Source organism: Berghia stephanieae, chromosome 2 (genome assembly GCF_034508935.2).
Source record: "Berghia stephanieae isolate SIO BIC M18660-M18661 chromosome 2, UCSD_Bste_1.3, whole genome shotgun sequence".
Taxonomy (NCBI): domain Eukaryota; kingdom Metazoa; phylum Mollusca; class Gastropoda; order Nudibranchia; family Aeolidiidae; genus Berghia; species Berghia stephanieae.
In genome coordinates, this window is record NC_088361.1 from 50,583,960 (window position 1) to 50,607,426 (window position 23,467).

A 23,467-nucleotide genomic window follows, 5' to 3' on the forward strand; every position below is an offset into this window, starting at 1 on the left:
ACTACTACTACTACTACTGCTACTGCTGCTACTACTACTACTACTACTACTACTACTACTACTACTACTACTACTACTACTACTACTACTACTATTACTACTACTACTACTACTACTACTACTACTACTACTACTACTACTACTACTATTAATACTACTACTACTACTACTACTACTACTACTACTATTACTGCTACTGCTACTATAACTACTACTACTACTACTACTACTACTACTACTACTACTACTACTACTACTACTACTACCAACACTACTACTACTACTATAATACTATTACTATTATTATTACTACTTCTACTACTACTACTACAACGACGACGACGACGACGACGACAACGACGACGACGATGACTACTACTACTACTACTACTACTACTACTACTACTACTACTACTACTACTACTACTACTACTACTACTACTACTACTATTACTACTACTACTACTACTACTACTACTACTACTACTACTACTACTACTACTACTTCTACCACTACTACTACTATTACTACTACTACTACTACTACTACTACTACTACTACTACTACTACTACTGCTACTACCACTACTACTACTATTACTACTACCACTACTACTACTACTACTACTACTACTACTACTACTACTACTACTACTACTACTACTACTACTACTACTACTACTACTACTACTACAAATATATTGTTGTTCTTCTTCTCCTTCTTCTTCTTGTTCCTATGTGCGGATGTGTGACATAATGGTATGACATTGGCCTTTGGGTCGAAAGGTCCTGGTTACGAATCCCACTCTGACGGCGCTTAGTTGAGTCTTTGGAAAAGGCTATTTACTCACATTTTCTCACCATGTTCAGGTGTAAAATGAGTACGTGGCATTTTACAGCGTTGTTTCTGTCAGAAAATTGTAATATTATCACCTTACAGGCGTCATGTCTTGTCCTACATGTTAAGTGTTGCCGTTGGTCAGGAACCCGTTGTAAATGGCTTTGAGCACATTTGCTCTATATAAAAGTCCAGGTTTTCTTGGGGTGTTTTTTTTTTACTTTTTAAAAATTTATTAATTTATTAATTTTGTGGTTTTCTTTGGAGAGGGCCAGGGGGGTGGGTCTTCTTCTTCTTCTCCTCCTCCTTAAATACTCCTCCGCCTAACGCTCCGTATTGATTCATTCATGATACTGACCCGGTTTCTTCTACAGTTCTGGCATGATTATCAGATGACCTGGGATCCAATGGAATATGGGAGGATAAATGAAACACGTATAAACAAGGACAGAATATGGGTTCCGGACATCGTTCTATTTAACAAGTGAGTAGACCAAATGAAACCACACTATCACCTCCGGACATGATAGGTTTGATTCAATCTTATGGCTTCAAAACAAACAAAAATCTTTCCTTTGGTGCTGCAAATAATAACCGATGGACAAAGCAATGAATGATTGCCTCGAGCTCAGAGAGATTGATCCCATGGCTGTTTGCTTTGATGTTTAGCCTCTTTCATTCTTTGATTGAATTTCTTTTCTTTCATAAATTAATTTCTCATAATTTCTGATCACAACTATAGACCTAGTTATTCTCAACAATTGAGCAGTTTCTGTTGTCGGAGTGAAAAAGGCAATATTAATGGCAACCGTCATAACATGCATCTTTAAAACTGTAAAAAGTTGCTTTATGTAAATTATAAACAAAATATTCGGTCAAGTTGAACAAAGTGAACAATGCATTGCTGAGAATTTTGAATGTTTATTGATCATTTTGGACTCATCTTCCAACGTGGTCATTGACTTGAGCAAATGTGGAGTTTAAATAAATTGCAAGTGTAGCCTGTAGCTTTCGTAAATTATGACCAAAAAATTTATGTGGCAATACTCGACGACCAACAAAGACCGTGAACGATATAATATTGGTGAGATATATTCAACAGCACAGGCAATGGAAACATATTTCTATCCTTGAGCACTACAAATGGCAACTCATTATTCACTAACTCTTGGTGATCAATTGTATTCAATAGTTTAACCTATGGCATCATTTTACTCTGAATTACTACAACAGGGAAAGTCGCTTTTCACTCTCTTTTGGTGATCGCTGCCTTGCATTATGACGTCAGTTTTAGAGACAGTAGTCAGTACGACTCAACTCACTACCAAAGAAACCGTCAGTGATTTTGAGTTCAATAAAGTGAATTGCTAACTTGGGAAAAAAAACTTGAGCTTTTATATCTCAATATCCACTAAATGAGCTCAAAGCGCTTTACAAGGGGTCCCTGACCAACAGCAACGCGTAACATGTAGAACGAGACATGACGCCTGTTAGGCAATAATACATTTTTTCCGACAGAGACAACGCTGTTAATGGTCAGGTATTCATTTTACACTTGCTTATCGTGAGATAATGTGAGTAAAGAGCCTTTTTCCAACGACTCAACTAAGGGCCGATGGAGGCTCGAACTTCGGCCTTCTGATCCGAAAGCGAGTGTCATACCACAATACCACAAGACCACATAGCTCTTTGATTCGTCTCTCATGCAAGCTCTTTGTAGTGGATCAAACAAGAACACACCCCCTGTCCTTGCAAACAATGTCAGTGATTGCTAAACTACACAGGTGCCTAAATTGGTATTAATATCGGGATGAATAGGATATCTAAAAAGTCGATTTAAAGTAGAAATAGACAGAAATGTGACATATTGGTACGTTTAGGTATAATACTCACAACATCTGCCAGCCGGATATAACGTTCCAACACACAAAACTATGTGCAAGCTCGTATAGTCTTGGATAGGACTTGTATAGTCTGATTCATATCATTTTGTGAGAAATAATCACCAAAACGGCTATCTAGAAACAATACCAATGAGCCCAGTGACGTCAGTTTAGTTCCCCCTATAGTTTGTGACGCTTTAATAAACGATATTCGTTGCCTTCAATAAAACATATTAAGCATAATCCGAATTTCAAATCTATTTAAAATTCACCGAATAATACTATTTTCACAAGGTGGGTTGCATATTTCTAATCAATATCGTGTTTTATTCCCAGAGTGCTTTCTTCGCCCTTCTATTTTTCTATTCCAGTGCTGATGGCAATTACGAACCAAGCTTCATTCCAAATGTCCTCGTATACAATACAGGAGCAATGAAATTTATTCCTCCAGCGATCTACACATCGTCATGCTCCATTGACGTAGAGTACTTCCCCTTTGATCAACAGGTAAACTGAATATAGATTAGCTGTGGATGAGCACTTGGATGTAAGCAGTAACGAATGATGAGTGACAGAATCGTAACCTATCTATATATATATATATATATATATATATATATATATATATATATATATATATATATTATAGATGCTATCGTTTAATTAAAATATTAATAACATCCGCCTGTAGGATAACGTACCAACACACAAAACAAAGTGAAAGTGAAACCTTAAACGTTTATAGTGTGATTGGTAGAACTACTCAATAAAATGGTTGTCTAAAAACATTAACAAAAATCTCAGTGATGTCAATTTCGTTCCTTCCGTAGATTTTGTAAGCAATACACTCAATGAAACATAAGAGGTATTTCATCACAGAGCATAAAAGTAAATGTTACATAAGATTGAATTCTAATAGACTTTATTTTCTAGCCAAAGTTGTCCGATTGATGCATTTGTATTATTGTTTAGAAAAACCCTACCACGCCAGCCGTTGTGTTCCATGCCTATATGGCTATGGTGCGACGTTTTCTTATTTGCAGGTCTGATAACCCAAACTGTTAATGTCTCATTGTTGTAATTGAAACACTTTCAAACCGACCCAGATTATCCTCCATTACAACAATGTTAAAACGAGCCCATCATTGCATTCGATTATCAGACCTGCAAATATATTCACGTTGGCAAGGTAATATTATCATTATACAAGAGGTCCCCAGCCAACGGCAACACTTAACATGTAGGACAAGACATGACGCCTGTTGGGCCATATTACAATATTGTCGACAGAGACAACGCTATTGACAGCCAGGTACTCCTTTTACACATTAGCACGGTGAAAGAATGTGAGTAAAGAGCCCTTTGCAAAGGACTCAAACTATGCGTCGTTCAGAGCGGGTCTCGAAAACTGGACCTTTCGATCAGAAGGCGAGAGTCACAACACTAGACCACATAGCTGATAAGGATTAAAGTCCTTTCTAATCACTTGTTAATTTGAGAGAAAAAAACGACAGATACTATACGTTTGAATATAAACCAAACTTGAATGTCTATATCAGTTTAACTTATCATATTAAGATCTTTATCACCTCTAAACACAGGTCTGTGAAATGAAATTTGGATCGTGGACATTTTCCGGCAAAACTCTTCGATATCAATTCCAATTCGGCCAAAACATGATGGAGATGACTGATTATATGCGGAATGGAGCTTGGGACATCATTTCTTGTGGAGGGCACATCGAAGAGATTAGGGACACCATGACGGGAGAGGTTTGTATTTTGTACCTGAAGTGAAGAGTCAAAGATCGAGTATTAAAGGATAAAACGGTCCAAAGTAGTGCGTGTGTGTGTGGGTGGGTGGCTGGGTGTGTGTGGGGGTGGGTGTATGTGTGTGTGGGTGTGGGGGTGTGGGTGTGGGGGTTGTGTGTCGGGGCGTGGGTGAGGGTGTGGGTGTTTGTGTATGTGTAGGTGTGTTGGGTGTTGGTGTGTGTGGGTGTGTGAGTGTGGGTGTGGGTGTAAGTTTGTGGGTGTGTGTGGGTATGGGTGGGGGTGGGGGTGTGTGGGGGTGTGGTGTGCGTGTGTGTGTGTGTGGATGTGTGTGGGGGTGTTAGTGTGTAGTTGTGTTGGTGTAGGTGTGTATGTGTGTGTGTGTGTGTTTTTATAAAGGAACGTATTGGGCTCAGGAGCCATCTTTAGCTGACGACAAAACAAATTAAAAAGTAATAATATTATTATGTCACAAAAAAATCCAGATAGAAGAAAGTTGAGTCCAGTCGGATAAACGATGGAGGGTTTCCCATCTACTCGGATATAACCGTTTCATTCATTTTGTTGTTGTCTGATGAAGAATTCTGAGACGGTAACGTTCCATATTAGGTATTTTGCTCTTCCTTGAGGTTATTATATTCATGTTTGTTCGACACTTCATAGTAAGTCATGTAAGCCATCCAAGGTTCAAACCAGACAGCAACAACTTTGCTGTACACTGGAATGTTTTTTTAAAAAAACAACACTTTTGCTCATGATTGTCCGGAAACTTTTATTTCGTACATAATTGAGTTGAAATGACAAACAATAAGGAAGAAAAGTTGGGATCTCACATCTTCTACATTCTGGTTCCAAAATCATTGGAAGTGTGTATGTAACAAGTTCTTCTGAAACCAGAAGATCATTTAATCAAGGTATTTATTCAGTTCTCCGGACACTGGGGCGAAGTGATCGAGTGGTTAAGACATTGCACTGTGACCCAGACCTGGGTTTAGTCCAGGTTCAGGCACATTAGTTTCTTTCATTCGGCAAAATTATTAACCCCAATTTGCTCACTTTGACAACATAGGTGACTCCTCTTGACATCAGACATCTTGTATGATGAATTTGTGGATTGCCTAGGCGACGATACTTTATGATGTCGTGTCGGAAAGGCATAGGTAAAAAAAATTAATTGGAACCAGTTTTTTGACATCATACTTGTGTTCCCTATTATCAAAACTAGAACTTGTCAAATCGAAACTTCCCAATCTATCGATTTATAAAAAATGGGTTTCCTGACTCTATTTTGGTTTTGAAAAATATGTTGATGTTATGTCCGAATACGACAGATTCGTTTTATCAATACTTTCATTCCTCCATTTCAGCCGAAGGAAATTATCGTATATGAGTTAGTCATCAGAAGAAAGACGTTATTTTATACAGTGAATCTGATTATTCCGTGTTTCCTTCATGCCTTAGTGTGTCTTTGCGTCTTCGTCCTCCCCGAACAAGGCAAGAAAATCACTCTGATTGTCTCCGTTCTCGTGTCACTCGTTGTGTTCCTCGTCCTCGTACAAAAGGTAAGCTCATCAAAGTAAGTCATGTCGTGGCCCTCGTTAACTCATGGCCTGATACTAACCCAAAAAATCGTCATAAAAGAAGACGAAGACCACGGGGAAAAATCTAATTGTTAGTTGTAATCAATAGCTCAGTCAATAGAATTTGATTCCTTGAGCACTTCTAAAATTTACTCACTTTTCACTTTCCTTTGGTGATCGTCGTCACCTTTTGTGACATATTTTTTTTGGTCAGTATCAGGCTTTTAGTTTACAATTTTGGCTGGAAATATTTCTTCTTCAAAACATAAATAAATTATGCTGACGTTCAACTTGTAAGAAATGTGTATATCTGAGACTTATTTCAAAAGATTTTAGACCAAAGACCATTTAGAAATTTTATCATTATTTCAAATAAAACATTTCTTGCCAAACTAAAAAGTTTTTTGCCAGCGTCCGGCATAACACTCAAAAGTCTACTTTTCGAAATTTTGGGGGGTTTAACCCCATATTATGTATTTTCAATTTAGAATGTTGGTTTACTTGCCGCGTTCCCACATCAACATGAAAACTAATATTATCAGTGCGGATTATACTCGCCTTTGGATCGGAAGGTACTAGATTCAAGTCCCGCTCTGAGCTGCGCATAGTTGAGTCCTTGGAAAAGCCTTTATTCTCACATTTTCTCATCGTACAGCGTTGTCTCTGTCCGAAAAAAATTGTAATATTGCTGATCAACAGGTCAATGCCTTGCCCTACATGTTAAGTGTTGTTGTTGGCTATGGACCCTTTGTAAAGCGCTTCGAGTATGTTTAGTGGACATTGCCTATATAAAAGATGACGATTTTCTAGTTATTTTAGTGTCTCTATGGAATTTAATTCAAAAGCGACTTCGACTGTAAATACATTTATTGGCATGCTCTTCCATTCTTTAGCGTGTTGGCCAAGCTGCATCAACGATTAACTGGTCAATCAAAAGAAGGAATTTGTGCCACACCTTCACATGTGCTCGGACAAACAAAGTTTGTTGTTTATAGCCAATAGCGTGATTGAAACCGACCTATCTCTGGTCATTGTTATTGTTTTCACACCGCCAGATGGGTTAGTAATTATTATACAATTTTCTTGATCAGATGATAAACATTAAAGTTTACACGTAGTTTTCTGTGTTGGTTCTATTGATGCATTGCGTATAGTTAAAGATTGATAACATCCGTCAGTCGGAAATAACGTACCAACACACAAAATTGTGTATAACTTTAAACGTTAACTTTTTATTTTTGCTCTAACTTCTTGTTTATCGAGAGTAAACCAAATCACGTGAGCTTTCATTAAGGTCAATATCCATGAGATATGCTCAAAATGCTTTACAATGGGTTCCAAGCTCACAGCAACACTGAACGTATAGCTCGCTGCTTCATTTTATTTATCCGTCAGGTACTCAATTTACACGTAAGTATGGTTAGAGAATATAAGTAAAGAGCTTTTTCCAATGACTCAACTTTCCTTCGCTCACAGCGGGACTCGAATCCGGAAACCACAGGTAACTAGCCGAGTGTCGTTAGACTAGACAGCAAACAATAAAAGCATCAAACACTATAATGAGAGTCGATGGAAGGTAATTTCAATTCGTGTGAGTCTTATTATTTTCAAGAGGAGATGAAAGCACATAATATTATACTTTATACAAATTGGAAAACAATAAGCTATGAAACTGCTTTTTAAGTATGGCTTACTGTGTTTGTAATTCATTCTAACATCAATGCAAAAGAACAAATGTGGAACCCATTCGATGGTTACCATATAGACATTTCTAGTTTTAAGATTGCATTTTGTTTGTGTGTTTGAAACAACATATGAGTTTTTTATAACTGTAAAAAAATATGACTTTATCCATGAATACCTAAAATAGATATAATTATCTGCCCAACGAGAGAGCTAGACACTGAATTTTATAAAGGTACGCAAGTTGAATATACAATATAAAGGGCTTCATAATATAAAGGACTGGGTTTTTCGATGGGAATTTTTGGCCCGGATCACAAAAGTAATGCTTTGTAATTGTGAAAGCAGATGAGCAGATTTTGTCTAGCAGATCCAGACTGAAGATACATTTGCTTGTTTTACTAGGCGTTTAATCTTCCACCAGATTCTACCACCATCAAAGAAAATCCCACTCATCGCCAAGTATTTCTTGTTTACCTTCATCATGAACGTCCTAGAAATCTTGGTCACGGTCCTCATCATTTTTGCCAGTCATAAGAGTCCTCGCACGGATACAATGCCCAAATGGGTGTGTTGGCTCCTCTTATACAAGTAGGTTATAGCTAGGTTTAAACATATTATTATATTTATATTTTTTCTATTAACTGACGGGCATCAAATACATGTTTGTATGCACAATTGAAAATAATAAACGCCTTTTAAGATTGCAAAGAAAGCAAAGGTTGTAGCGATGCAAATTATTATTTTTTCCCATTTGTCTTATGGTTGAGCCTTGTAGTGAACTGTTGAATATATAACCGGTAATATTTCGGATGAATTGGATTTTAAGCCAAACTCATACAATTTTTGTTAAAATAAAAAGCGCTCATTGAGAGTTAGACGTCTATGTTTCTTTAAAAATGTCAACAGACATACATTTTATGATCATTTCTGTTGATTTTGATAAAGTTCCAGATTGATAAACTGGGTTACACATTATAATGCCGAAAGCAGCGACCAATGTTGGCATGGCGTCTTCAAGCATCATTAGAAATTCAGATCAAGGGCTAATTAATTTGAACTGTGCGACAAGTCTATTACAAACCTAGTGTAGATAGAGTAATTGATGATTTATTTCAGTTGGAAAATCATCTCATTTAGATTAATACTCTTTTGCTCAGTCTTCTATTACTTTGTGCCCAGTCGTCTCAAAATGGTCTTAGTAATCGTGACTCGATTCGAGACGTAGAAGTTGCGTTCCCCGATGAAATACGCAACCCAGGATCCGAACCGAAAACAAAACACATATCAAAACTCTTTGCCAGAAAACTCGTCTTTCAAAATATTGATCGATTGAAATGACCATCACCGTGTCAAAAGCTCTCAAACATGAGACTTCAAATTTATTTTAAAGATTTTCTTAAATAATCCTCGGTAATTTTCTCTCAACCCAAAGCAATTCATGCTTGTATTGTAATCAGCTTCAAATCTCATTATATACTTTACAGACTTCCAAAATACCTATTCCTTGAGAGGCCTGACCACGATGAAAGATGGCAACAAAAACATTGCAACGATCCACCATCATACCCCAGCACCCCACAGGTATTTATTGAATATAGAATATCATTCATAAAATTGCATGTGCAGTATGGATCCAAGGAGGTATAATTGACACAGGCTGAAAGCTTTTTAAGAAAATATAAGAAAACAAAATTTTCTTAAAGCGCTTTACATGAGTTCTCTGGTTTATAGCAACCAAAGTTGTATATTGAGACTAGACACGTGAGGCGCTATTAATTTTTTTTATCCAAACAGTTTGAGGCGCTGAGTTATATATCGTCGCTGACGAAGAAGGGGGTTGGCGGGCGGGCGGGGGGGGGGGGGTTAGGGCCAGGAGTGATGAATGCACTCACAGGCTATTATTTATTGATATTCGTTTTTTTTTTTTAATCTGAAAAGACGTGTATGAAACAGTGTCGGAAAAAGCAGATAGAAAAAACAAGAAAAAAACATCCTCGAAACAAAAATCAGACTTGCTGATTACCTGTCAAAGATGCTGTCATAACACTTTTAAAAAAAGGTTACGTTATAGTTGGGACGATTTTAATGCTTATATTCCTCGCTATGAATCCCTTGACTGCATCATTATAAACACTGATTACACGAGAAGATGAGGACGGAGACATTAGAATAAATAAAAGGAAAGTGATGGCAGGTCTCAAGATCATTCATGGTTATTGCTTTGAGAGAGGAAGAAGAAGATATAAAGAAAACGTTTTGGGGAAAGGAGTAACACAACTGGTGTTGAAAATGAATTGATTTTCACAGAAATAAAAAAGAGATATGTAGTTGCCAACGTCCACAGAATGGCATCTAATGTAAATGATGATATGACCATCCAATATATTGAATGGAATGAGTCACCAAGTCATTACGTATAAGTTAAAATAATGTTATACAACCCTAGATTTACTGGTTAACCATCATCATCATCACCATCATCATCATCATCGTCGTCGTCGTCGTCGTCATCATCATCATCGTCATCATCATCATCATCATCATCATCATCATCACCACCACCACTACCGCCATCACTATCACGTGGGTTTTATGTCTTATTAAATGGATCAGTGTACTAAATGCTTTACCTATATATTGTTTTATTTGATAAACAGAATTGTTATATGAAGTATACGTTTGAATCACAATTTGCCTCTGCTTTATATCTGTAGGTTCAAGATTTATCTATAATTCTGATGTTACGACTCATTATTTTCAGTCAGAATAACGTGGTTTTCCTAATGAAAATGGATATCCTTATTTGTCTTTAGCCAGCCTAGCTTGCTTGGATATGCCAATTAAGTATAAAGTTATTCTGAGATGTTTATATAAGCTTGCCCTGAATCTTGTTATAATCTAGACGAACAAGGAATTGAATAACTTTCGTTTTGTTGTGTTTTGGTTGTCTATGTTGAGTAAATAAAAATAATATTCTTTGCTCCCTGAAAGAACGTTTTCAAAACAAGTTTCTAGGTTCCTCCCCCCATCCAATATCAGTTGATGGGAATGGTAGGCATCCTAATAATAATAATAATAATAATAATAATAATAATAATAATAATAATAATAATAATAATAATAATAATAATAATAATAATAATCATAATAATAACAATAATAATAATGATAATATAATAATAATAATAATAATAATAATAATAATAATAATAATAATAATAATAATAATAATAATGATAATAATAATAGTCATGATGATGATGATGATGATGATGATGATGATGATGATGATGATGATGATGATGTGGATGATGATGATGATGATGATGGGAATGGTGATATCTAATAAGTACAGTATATATAGTTCATTTGTTCGTTCATAAACCTTATAATCAATGATCGCTGCATTGTGTTTTAAAAAATTGTGATTAACCAGCTTTTAATACGTTTCTAAAATATCATCTTGTTTTATATCGTAAAATTATAATATCGCTTAACGCGTTGTGTGTCTCGTCCAACAAGTTTAGTGTTTCTGTTGGCTTGGGGCCCTTTGTAAAGCGCTTTGAGTACATTTAGTGGATGTTGCGCTTCATTGAATCTCAATTTTATATCTACATGAAGGGGGGGGGGGGGGTTCGTAAACGATTATGAAAATCCATGATAACATTCATGAATTATACATGTTACTAAGCTGTGCATAACATTTTTGTTGTAACAATTGACACTTTATTGTTCCATTACCTATTCAGGGATTGTTCCCTCACGCTATATCCTGGTTTTTTAGATTGGTATGTTAAAGTGACAAAACAAATTTGGTATTTTCAAGAAGTGTGACAATTAATTAAAACAAGTATGGAAGCCAGTAAAGATGTGCAAAAGAACAATAGAGAATAATAACACTGACAAATTATTTTTAAAATTAATTCTTTAGTTATTAGGTATTGTCTTTTTCTCAAAGTGTATTTGCTTCACGTTTACAAGTCAGATTAATACAAATTACACAATGTGTTTATCTTAATGAGGTTAAAAACGTGTATAACTTTAAATACGACCCTGTAATCTTTGCGGGGTAAAAATGGATTGAAAGACTGTTTTTATCTCAATTTATACACAGTGTGACAGATGTGTATTTGGCTCTTTTTTCCCTCAGCTGTAATTTCTTTGGCATCATTTGCAAAACAAATATGAAAATCCACCTTTACTTTCTACTTGTCACTCCCAAACCACATAGATAATTACACACTCACTCTCACGTGAAATTCAGGTACACCTGCACCTTTATATTTTATAATATGTGCGCAAAACAAAACTCTCTCTCTCTCTCTCTCTCTCTCTCTCTCTCTCTCTCTCTCTCTCTCTCTCTCTCTCTCTATCTATATATCTATCTATCTATCTCTCTTTCTTACTCTCTCTCTCTCTCTCTCTTGCTCTCTCTCTCTCTCATTCTCTCACTCCCTCTTTCTCTTTCTTTGTGTGTGTGTGTGTGTGTGTGTGTGTGTGTATGTGTGTGTGTGTGTGTGTCGGCCGGCGCAAATTGGAGCACTAAGTAAAAAGCACTTAACTAAGAATTACAACCATACTCAGTAGCATTCCATTACCAGAGTTGTCTCCGTCAACCGGGAAATTTTAATAAAATATAGCAACTTGCAATAAGTCTTACATATATACCTCTTCGTCCTTTTTATAGCTTGGTACTCCTTGTAAACCGCTTAAAGCATATGTTGATATTGTGCAGCATTTTTGTCGTGTTAAAGCATCCTTTTTTCATTTCTTTCAGATCTTGAGGGCTGCAATAAAAGTGAATGCATTAAATAATGCAAGGCAAAGATTTGCAAGTTTCCTTCCATCGGTGTCACCAGATAATTTACCAAACAGGTTGATTGCTCTGTGACAACGTGTATTTATTTGCAGGTCATATAACCCAAATTGCCTTGGTCTCATTTTGTTGTAATGGAAATACTCTCAAACCAACGCAAAATATTCTCCTTTACAACAATTTTAAAACGAGCCTTTAATCACGCCCGGTTACCAGACCTGCAAATGTATTCACGTCGCCTGAAACAACTTTGAATAATTCCTTAGTATGTAAAATAATCGGATAGAATTCTTTTCTTTTTTTATTATTGATTTGTCAAATTAAAAAATTCCGCCATTCCGCGCGGCATCGTTTGATCCTGTCGCCTAAGCACTCATTGATCCGATGTCAAAAGGAATCATCAATGTTATTAAAGTGAGGATTGGGGATTAATTAATTAATTAATTTCAAATGTTTGTCATTAATGTAAACATTCCGACCCATCCTCTCAAACAGTATCATGTCAGGTTGAACCAGATGCCGATACGTGAATTATAGGGTGAAATAATCAGAGGTAATGAAACACATAACATATCATTGTAACGGTTGGTTAGCTCAAAGGCTCAAAGGTGTTGTTATTTGATGGTCTGACATCAGAACACACTGATGGGCCTCATTCAACCTGTTGTCCTGGACAATATTTTGCGTTGGTTTGAGAGTATTTCCATTAAAACAAGGAGTCCGTAATGTTGTGGGTTATCAGACCAGCAAATAGGTACACGTCGGTCAAAGGTCTTTAAGTAACCCTGTGAAAAAAAAAAAGGTTTATGTCAAATATTGCCTGACATGATCATAACTATGATCACTATTTACACCATAAAGAATCAAAATTATATCAATTAAAATCTTATTCATCAAATTCATATTTTAAGTTATCGAGCTTTCTGTCGGTGGCATCTTTCAAGTGATTTACACTTTTGGAGTCTTTGGTAATAAATAATAGCTTTTCACATTTATATACATTATATTCAACCTCTCTAATAAAACAAATAAACTCAACCCAAGATCCATGTTATTGACTGAGGGAAAGGCTAGAATTAGTCATAACCTATAATGGGAGATCTAAAGATGACATTAAAATTAAGCCAAAAAATGTTAATACGGGGTGCGTTTATTAAAACAATCGTAAAGTTAATACTTCTCGTCATATTTTCATTAAAAATTGCGTAGTTACATCTCAATAACTGGGTTTAATTATGATAAAATTTGCAGTTTGGGACCGGCTTCTAAACTTTTCCAATTTTTTTCTTTCGTATCTGATATATATATATATATATATATATATATATATATATATATATATATATATATATATATGTTATTGTTTTATATATATATATATATATATATATATATATATATATATATATATATATATATCATGCATTTAAACTTTTATGATAGAAATGCTTTGATTATTAACTGATGCTCTTTCCTAATCAATATAAACAAAAATGTATTTCTTTACGAACAGGGAAAATGATCACATTCACAGTCCAATGAAAAGTCATGGAGCATGTTACGGGTCAGGAAGTTTGACTCAGTCATCAATGGGATCGAGTAGCCGTGTGTCATTAGACGGTAACGGTATGAAATGTAACCCACGGCCCTAAGTCTCAATCTAGTATTATGTTGAGGTGACTCAAATGAATAAAAGGGAATTTGTAATTGAAACGCCCAGAGATATCACATTTTACTTTTTATTTCTTTAACAATTTATAATATTTGAGTGGCATTTACATTATTCAAAGAAAACTACATTTTGTCATATATCTACTTACTTATAGATGAAAATATGTGTCTTCTTTGCCTCATAGGACAATTCTCTGTGCGTTTTTAAACTTCAAATTTTCTACGATCATTTTAAATTATCTGAATAATTGCTTGAGAGCGATAATTTATTTTCTATCTGGATGTGGCTTAGCAGGTTTGTACCAAGTTATAAAAGAAGAAATGCGACGAGACATATGTCCATCTTAGAGTACAGCAGACCCGTATGGGACCCCTATACCAAAGCACACATTGATGGTCTGGACAAGTTACAGAGAAGAGCAGCAGGGTTTGTTTGTGGCAATTCGAACCAAAGGCAAGGATCTCGAATCTTATCCAAGAACTCAATTGGATATCACTTGTCGAAGGAAGACCTCAAAACTTTTAGATGTCCTTTCGGTGGTGAAATGGCCATTCCTTTGATCCACTGACCATAAAACAGCAGGACACCTTACTCCTCAAAGTCTTTTGCCATTCCATACTCCAGAACGGATGCTCATCTTTATTCCTTTTCCCCTCCACCATCAGGACTTGGAACTCTCTTCTAAAAATTACGAAAGTCTGGCTCAGGGGAATGATTTAGAACGTCATGTCCATCACCAGATCTGCTCGCTCGTGAGACAGCAGCCATTTCAATCTTTAATTTAAAGCTTTGGCCCCAAAGAAGAAGAAGAAGAAGAAGAAAAAGAAGAAGAAGAAGAAGAAGAAGAAGAAGAAGAAGAAGAAGAAGAAGAAGAAGAAGAAGAAGAAGAAGAAGAAGAAGAAGAAGAAGAAGAAGAAGAAGAAGAAGAAGAAGAAGAAGAAGAAGAAGAAAAAGAAGAAGAAGAAGAAGAGGAAGAAGAAGAAGAAGAAGAAGAGGAAGAAGAAAAAGAAGAAGAAGAAGAAGAAGAAGAAGAAGGATGAGGAGGAGGAGGCTTTGAAAGCCACCACCTCACTTTTTCTCAATGTAAGAAAAAATATTGGCTTTAGTCTAATTTTTTGGCTATAAATTCTATTTTCACAGTCTAATATCTCCTGAAAAAATACTGGTTTGATGTGATAAATTACTAGTTCTTTTGTATGTTACTATATCAAGCACTTCGACAGACCTAATTGTTGCTCTTGCATCGATCGTTTGTTTAATGGATAATCTCTATTACTTCTGGGAATCCCTTGATTAAAATAATTTACGACGCCATGCGAAATGATCTCTTGAGAGATTAATCATAGCAAATCACTAAAAAAGATTGTTTCATTAGTTGCGTTGCCTAATTATTAAACATCAAAGGAGAGTATTGGGTAGAGAAATATTTTATATATCTTAGCTCATTTCTCCCTCTTTTATGAATGTTTCTTTTCCATGGTTATTTTGACTGTATATCAACCATACCAGAACCATTTGGACTATAAGATTAAAAAGAAGTTATTTAGTCCCTGTCTATTCAACCCTGGTGATACAATTCTTAGAACTTTAAAGAGTGATTTAGGATTTTTAATAGTTGCTTATTGAATACAAATCTGTGCCCTTAATTTATATCGATGTAAAAGACTATTTTCAACTGATTTATTCAGATTTCAGTGCCAGCGCATGTGCTGCGGAGAGTTTATTGATGGACCACTCAAACTACTCTTTGCCACCATTCCAAGGACACCGGTGTATGTTACGAGACCCGAGCACACTGGTTACTAGATCAGATGACACTCTGGATGGACGCATGAGATCAAGAACATCACAAGCAGCCCCTCCTAGAGAAAATTCGGAACCTGTGATTGAGCGGACGCCGCTCTGGGCAACAAAAGAGATGCACAGTGCTGTAAATGCTGTGAAATATACGTGGCGACAAATGCAAAATAAAGAGGAATATGATACTGTGAGTTGATAAGCTCTGTGGGGTTTTAAAAGATGTCAATAGAATTTATTATTTAAAAATCGATTTCCCCGCACCTTGTCGGTGAGGTGTATTATTGATACGCGTAACGTTTACCAACCCATTGTGTAGTGTAATAGTTAGATCCAGTGGTTTGTCTTTTACATTAAACTTGTCGCAAATGGATGTGAGATCTCTTCCGTTCTGGACAAAAGCCTTATATTATTGTATGGAGATAATCTATGGTCTAAGACACTGCATCACTGACAGACCAATCCCAATGTTTTCAACTCGTGTCTTCAAAATGCTGTGTCTATAATAATATAATAATAATAATAAAAATAATATAGAGAATCTATATAGCGCCTAGTTCCAATTTAGAATTGCTCATTGGCGCTTTACATCGACAGATCATAATGTATCATACACAAATTATGTAGAACTGGCATGTTAAAAACCACATAAATACGATGATAACATGATATATTATAATAAATTATATACTAAGAGTCCAAATTAAATATGCCCTACAGAAAATCTCAGGTTTTAAGCGTTTTCTAAAGATAAGTGGATTTTCACTATTTTTAGTTTCAATACTGATGGAGTTCCACAGTCGGGGGCATGGTGGTCAAACGGTTTCTCAAGAAAAACTCACGATTTTGGGGGTTTCCCTAGGATATTTAAATATAATATATAAGATCAACCCTGAGTGATTGGCATGAGAATTGTCTCTCTTTTAAGTTTAACTGAGAAGATTAATATCTCTTAAGTTATCTCCCTTCCCCTCATAGCTGCTCAAAAAGGACAGTGGCATGGGATCTCGAAAGAACAATTATCATGGAGGACCAACAACAAATATATCGCGTGTAGCAGTTTAAACAATAGGCACATGCGAAAAGTTGAACATCCAGTGTTCATTACAGAATAAACGTTGCCAAATCCATGCATATAAAAGATCTCCCATAGGGCTAATGACTATAATTAAGGAATTGGCTATTATGTTCTTTAAGTATGTGTACCATTAGCCCTATGTAGGCTACATGGTTGCTATCATTTTAGTGAAATTTGTTCTCCAAATTCAAATGTAATAACACAACTGAATAAAGGAAAAAAAAGTAATCAATGGTTAACTACAAACGTGGTCTTAACCAGTTATATTGCCGTACTCTGGAGAAACACGTATTTAAAAATTTGTACAGAAAAACCGTTCTTCAAATATCAATCGATTTGAATTACTTTCGTCTCGGCAAAAACTCTCAAACTTCGTTCATTTAAATCGATCGATATTTGAAGGGCGAGTTTTCTGGCCAATTTTTTAAATATGTTTCTTTCCAGAGTACGGCAGTTAAATTGTTAGATCTGAAATATTGTCTAAATACCTCAAATTATGCCCACGCATCCTTTAAAGGATCAATATTGGAACATCTCCCATGTCCTGCAAAGAAAGAAAAACTTATAAGCGTTTATGTGAGGCTATGTCGTCTAGTTGTATGACCCTCACCTTCGGATCGGAAGGTTCTGGTTCGAATCCCTCTCTGAGCGGCGCAAAGTTGAGTCCGTGAAAATAGATCTTTACACACATTCACCTTCTCAGGTGTAAAATGAGTACCTGGCCGTTAACAGGGTTGTCTCTATTCTAAAAAAAATTGTAATACCGTCTCACACAAGTCGTGTCTTGTCCTACATGTTAGGGTTGCTGTTGGTCAGGGACCCTTGTAAAGTGTTTTGAGCACGTCTAGAGGATATTGCGCTATATAAAAGCTCGTTATATTTGCTGTCACGTGATCCAAACTCTGAAAGTATATAAATTTGTATCATTCCCTGACAGGTAAAAGATGACTGGAGGTACATAGGAGCTGTTCTTGATCGCCTTTTGATGGTCATATTCATTCTCGTAACACTTGGAGGTACTATTGGATGCTTGGCTAATGCCCCACACATTCTAGAAACTGTTGATGAGGAGAAAATTCTGGAGGGAATACGAAATAGCCAAGCTTGATTGTGTACAAAATTATATGCATTTGTAATTTAATATTGTTTGTTCAAACTATCAAAGGTTCCTACTGGTCTGAAAGTTATGTCGAACACTGACAAAACTATTATAAATATTTCAGCAAGAACTTTTTTTTTTTACATTATGTATCAACGTGCACTTATTTGCAGGTCTGATAACCCAATTCCTTATGGGTTCATTGTTGTTATGGAAATCCAAAAAAATGACGCAAAATATTTTCCATTACAACAATTTTAAACTAGGCCCATATGTGGGTTCGGGTGTCAGACCTGCATATATATGTACACGTCGGTATCGATCGATCGAAATTATTTCCAACATGTTCAAAATTCTCGATAAGTCATTTAAAAGGGCATGGATAATTTTGACAATTTGAGCGTCGTTTTAAACAATTGATATTTAAAGTTAAAAGAAAAGTCTCGACATTATTAAGTTGGAGATAGATCTAATTTCAATCCATTGATAGATGAAAAAGTTTTCTGATCATAGTATAAAAAGCATGTTCGTAAAATGCCAAGCAGAGCACCAACCCACAAATGGACGGAGAGAGCTTGACGTCACATTTTTCTAGTCACACTCTCTTTATCCATTATTATTATTATTATTATTATTATTATTATTATTATTATTATTATTATTATTATTATTATTATTATTATTATTATTATTATTGTTATTATTATTATTATTATTATTATTATTATTATTATTATTATTATTATTATTATTATTATTATTATTATTATTATCATCATTATTAACATCATCATCATTATTATTATTATTATTGTTTTTATTATTATTATTATTATTATTATTATTATTATTATTATTATTATTATTATTATTATTATTATTATTATTATTATTGTTCTTATTATTATATTCCTGAAAAGGAATTAATTGCATTATTGACATTATGATATATCATAATATGTATAGTATATAACCCAAATTTTGCTGAATGAGAAAGGGCAATGACGACACTAAAACTTACCATGAACGACGGTAATGGGATTTTGTTTTAAAATGTCTCCAGTTGTTATCTAACCATTTATCTTCATGAATATAGAAAATAAACTCAGCTTATTAACTCGCCTTTCTCCTTCAAATTCTTTTTCTTTTTTTTTTTGGTTTTAAATGGTATTTTTGACATGAACTTTACCTGAACAGATTGTGAGCCGCTTGTAAATTCATGTTTCTTTCAAATTAGATAGAAAATCCAACTTTAAAGAGGGAAATTGTTTCCATGGCAACAGATATAGTGCGTATAAAAAATAACAACTTAAAATAAACAAAAACAAATGAAAGCTTCTTCATTTTCGTAACCCCTGTCTCCTTGAGTTTGATGTTATTAATGTTTGATAACCAAGCGCATTACGCTTCAACAATAATAATGTCATTTCCCTCGTAATGACGCATGGTAAATTAGTAACTGGCTCTAAACTATCGGTACAATGGCGGACGACGCCCTTAGGAAATATTTCTCCGACGAGCATAAAAGTGTATCCAGAGGGGGGGGGGGGACATTATAAATCTGATCATGTTTTGACTTTTACACATTCTGATCACAAGACATATGAAATGTTCTAGCCAGCATGAAGAATAAAAAGTACAGATTTTCTTTGTTTAGAACCACAATGGCGACGTGACATCAGACTATTGAATCCCATTATGGGTCTGTTTTGTCAGTGTTGTAATGGACGATATTTTGCGTAGGTTTGAGATAATATGCATTACTACAACGAGCCCATAACATTTTGGATTATCAGACATGCAAATAAGTACACGTTGATTTCGAACCATTGCATATTTTCCACGTCATATTTTTATTGTGCTGTATATATGTATGTATGTATGTATGTATGTATGTATGTATGTATGTATGTATGTATGTATGTATGTATGTATGTATGTATGTATGAATGTATGTATGTATGTATGTCTTTATGTCTGTATGTATGTATGTATGTATGTATGTATTTTATGTATGTATGTATGTATGTATGTATGTATGTATGTATGTATGTATGTATGTATGCAGGTATGCATGTGTGTATGTATATATGTGTATATATATGAATGTATTTATGTGTGTATGTGTATGTGTGTATGTATATATATAGATATGTATGTGTGAATGTATGTGTTTATATATGTAAGTATATATGTCTGTTTGTATATATGTATGAAAGCCACAGAAACATATGTTTTGGCCACATATAAGTGAGTGATCCCATTTATATATATATATATATATATATATATATATATATATATATGTTTGTGTGTGTGTGTATGTGTGTGTGTGTGTGTAAAAATTGAAATCACATCAATGTGTAAATTTGAAACATTATCAATGACGTCTACACCATAAGGAAATTATCAAGTTAAAACAAAACATTTGATTAATGACTCTTTGTCTACTTACAGATCACTCGCCCCTCGCCCCCCCCCCCCCCCCCCCCCCCTCGTCCATTCGTTAGCATTCCTTTCGTCACAATGATATCAATTTCTTATTCGTATTTACATGGTTTGCGGATAATCACTTTTTCCCAATCCCATTTACTCACTCCGTTTTCTTGCTTTAGTCAGGAATCGTTTTCATCTTATATGAATGGTTTAAAATGATTCTAAATTGACAAAACACACTAAACCTGAGATTAATTAACGTCTTAAATGTAATCCCTTTTGACGAATTGACAGTCGTTTCCATATATCGATGTATAGACTACATAAAGTATAGTCTTTTGGACAAGATAAGAAAAATAAATTTGGTCAGGATATGATGCTTCCCTTGGATTTATTTTTGTATTATCTCCTTAGGTGTGCTGTCGTGTACTGACAAAATGAATGGATGTATCCATATGTAGGTTAGTTTTTGGATGGTTTGGAGAGTCTACAGAAAGTACTTTTTTGCATTGAACATATTTTTCTACAAATTAGTATATCATACCATGTTGTAATAAACATTTTGTTTATCCCAGAATGAGTTTAATTTCTGCCTCAGCTCAATTCCGTCTTTTTGATTGTTCATAATTTTATCAATATACAATCGTCTTTACGTCGCCCTGATATTATCTAAGCAACAAAAGATACGAAACTGGCAATTGTATCAAAACAAGGCTAATTCATCAACTTTCCCTCTATTATTTCCGTTCCTAACTACACAGAGCCGCCAACGATGCATCTATAATTGTTATGCTTTTTACCCTAATCTGCACGATTCAAGAGTCTTATTTAGGGACTTCATTCTCCCAGCTATAAGTGGGTTATATACCTCAAATCAGATCGAAACGGTAGGGTTTCATTTCTTAGTAAATAAATACCCAAATAGTACAATATTACATTTTAAAAGAAATGGACTTTAAATTATTATTATTATTATTATTATTATTATAGCCCTAAAATTTTATTTCTTAGTAATAATGCAATCGTTGAATAATTCCTTTGAATCCGTTGAATGGACAATTTATGAGAAAAAATAATGCTCTAATGAATGAAAAATTAATTCACTTATTGCTATTTATTTTCGCTAAATGTATTGGCTTAAATTAAATAGAGTTTTTAAAGACAGCTGATTGCCATCATAAATGATATATAAGTGCGTATGAACACAATTCCAACTTTTATCTCTTTCGGGTCACATTGTTATTCAAGCAGACAAAGAAAAACAGAAATGGGAAATCGACGACTCTTCTTCTACTTTGCAGTCTTTACATTTCACAACCAATCACTCAGGGCCGCCAAATAATCATCATCAGCTGCCCCACCCCCAACAGAATAATAAATTTATTGGCTATCAGAACACATCCATCAAGCCTTCAACATGATGATCATTTTGATTTGTAAAAGGAAACTAGAAACACAAATTTCTATCCGTAATTTTTCAAAAACGAAACAATCGCACTCTCACACAACTTCAACATATTATTACAACGAATGATTCAAAGATCAACTTCTAATATTGGTTATCCACAATCCCGGAAACAAGTGAAAAATATCACAATCTAAAGCGAAGGAATACAAAAAATCCCGGCTTGCACGGTATGTTGACTAAGTAATGTTGACAATACGTAGGGCTGTCAGATTAATATAGTAAATAATGTCAAACAATTCATTGTATTATGCCCTGTGGTCGGAAAAATCGCCAAACCTTTCCAAGCATCACTTTTTCTGCCCAACGAGCATTGAAGCTGAAATGAATATAAATCCTAACCTTCTTTTCCCGTTCGGATGAGTTATTGTCATGATTTAATGACAGATTTCACTTCATCTTGCTAGATAATTCAAGAGTGAATTTTGTGAAATGTGTGTGATTGTGTCCATATAATCAGTGACATTATGTAATTTGAAATAAAATGATGCCAAAATAACTGGGTGGGGTTCCTGACCTCCCACAATGGGCAGGGAGGCACTAACTGTGTCTTCTATCCCTCTGTATCTGTTTTCCAACATGATTGCTGTCTTTATCTTGGGATGAGACTTCTTGGTTTTGTCCTGGTCCTGCCGGATATCCTGGCTGAGGAGAAACAGTCAAATGTATAGTTTGTTTTGGGATGTGATATTTTTTCCCTTGTAAATCATCTCTCGGTTATGAACTGTGTTATGTTGTGTTTACTTATCATATATGATTTGTAAACGTTTGAGTGTATTCCTCTTAGTGGGGAACTGCGCTTGTATATGGATGAGACTTTTAGGTGATCTCAAACTAAGCACTTCGATAGTGTGCTCTTGGAATTTACATCTGTGTTCTATTTGAACCAATTCCCTTTTGTCTTACCTTTTCTTGGGTGCTTTAATTGTAATTCTAGAACTACTATGAATTTTATTCCTTTTTACTGGCGCTGATGTGACCTTAATGTGTTGCAAGCGCCGTAAAAGCCTTAAAAACAAAAAAGAAACAAACATGCCAAAATAATGACGCATGGCAAATCAATTTTTTCTAAGTCAGAAGGTTTTCAAAAATGGTAGGTTTTGGGATTTCAGTATTAAAAACACCTAATTGGGTAACCGTGAGGCTCTTTTGACATTTGAGACATTTGACCAAATTAAAAAATACAATAAAAAAATAGAGCAATATCCACTCAACGTGCTCAAAACGCTTTACAACGCTCACCATGTAGGACGAGACATGACGCCTGTTAAGTAGGTTTTAATCCGTTAGGTCCTCATTTTACAAATGAGTCTGTGAAAGGATATGAGTAAAGAGCGATTTCCAAGAT

At 34.9% G+C, this 23,467-nt stretch overlaps 1 protein-coding gene across 2 annotated transcripts in view; it reads left to right on the forward strand.

Annotated features, from left to right (window-relative positions):
- LOC144965105 (acetylcholine receptor subunit beta-like 1) overlaps positions 1-19,340 on the forward strand; it is a 39,486-nt gene extending 20,146 nt beyond the window's left edge. The window contains exons 3-12 of one of the 2 annotated variants that reach the window (XM_078900041.1): positions 1,213-1,322; positions 3,093-3,228; positions 4,323-4,493; positions 5,858-6,052; positions 8,178-8,344; positions 9,241-9,337; positions 12,534-12,631; positions 14,086-14,198; positions 15,933-16,231; positions 18,057-19,340. In XM_078900041.1, the coding sequence (XP_078756167.1) occupies positions 1,213-1,322; positions 3,093-3,228; positions 4,323-4,493; positions 5,858-6,052; positions 8,178-8,344; positions 9,241-9,337; positions 12,534-12,631; positions 14,086-14,198; positions 15,933-16,231; positions 18,057-18,227 (1,557 nt within the window). In that variant the 3' untranslated portion in view covers positions 18,228-19,340. The remainder of the gene's footprint in view (positions 1-1,212; positions 1,323-3,092; positions 3,229-4,322; positions 4,494-5,857; positions 6,053-8,177; positions 8,345-9,240; positions 9,338-12,533; positions 12,632-14,085; positions 14,199-15,932; positions 16,232-18,056) is intronic. The other variant, XM_078900042.1, reaches the window with a different exon arrangement.
- Positions 19,341-23,467: the final 4,127 nt, after the last annotated feature.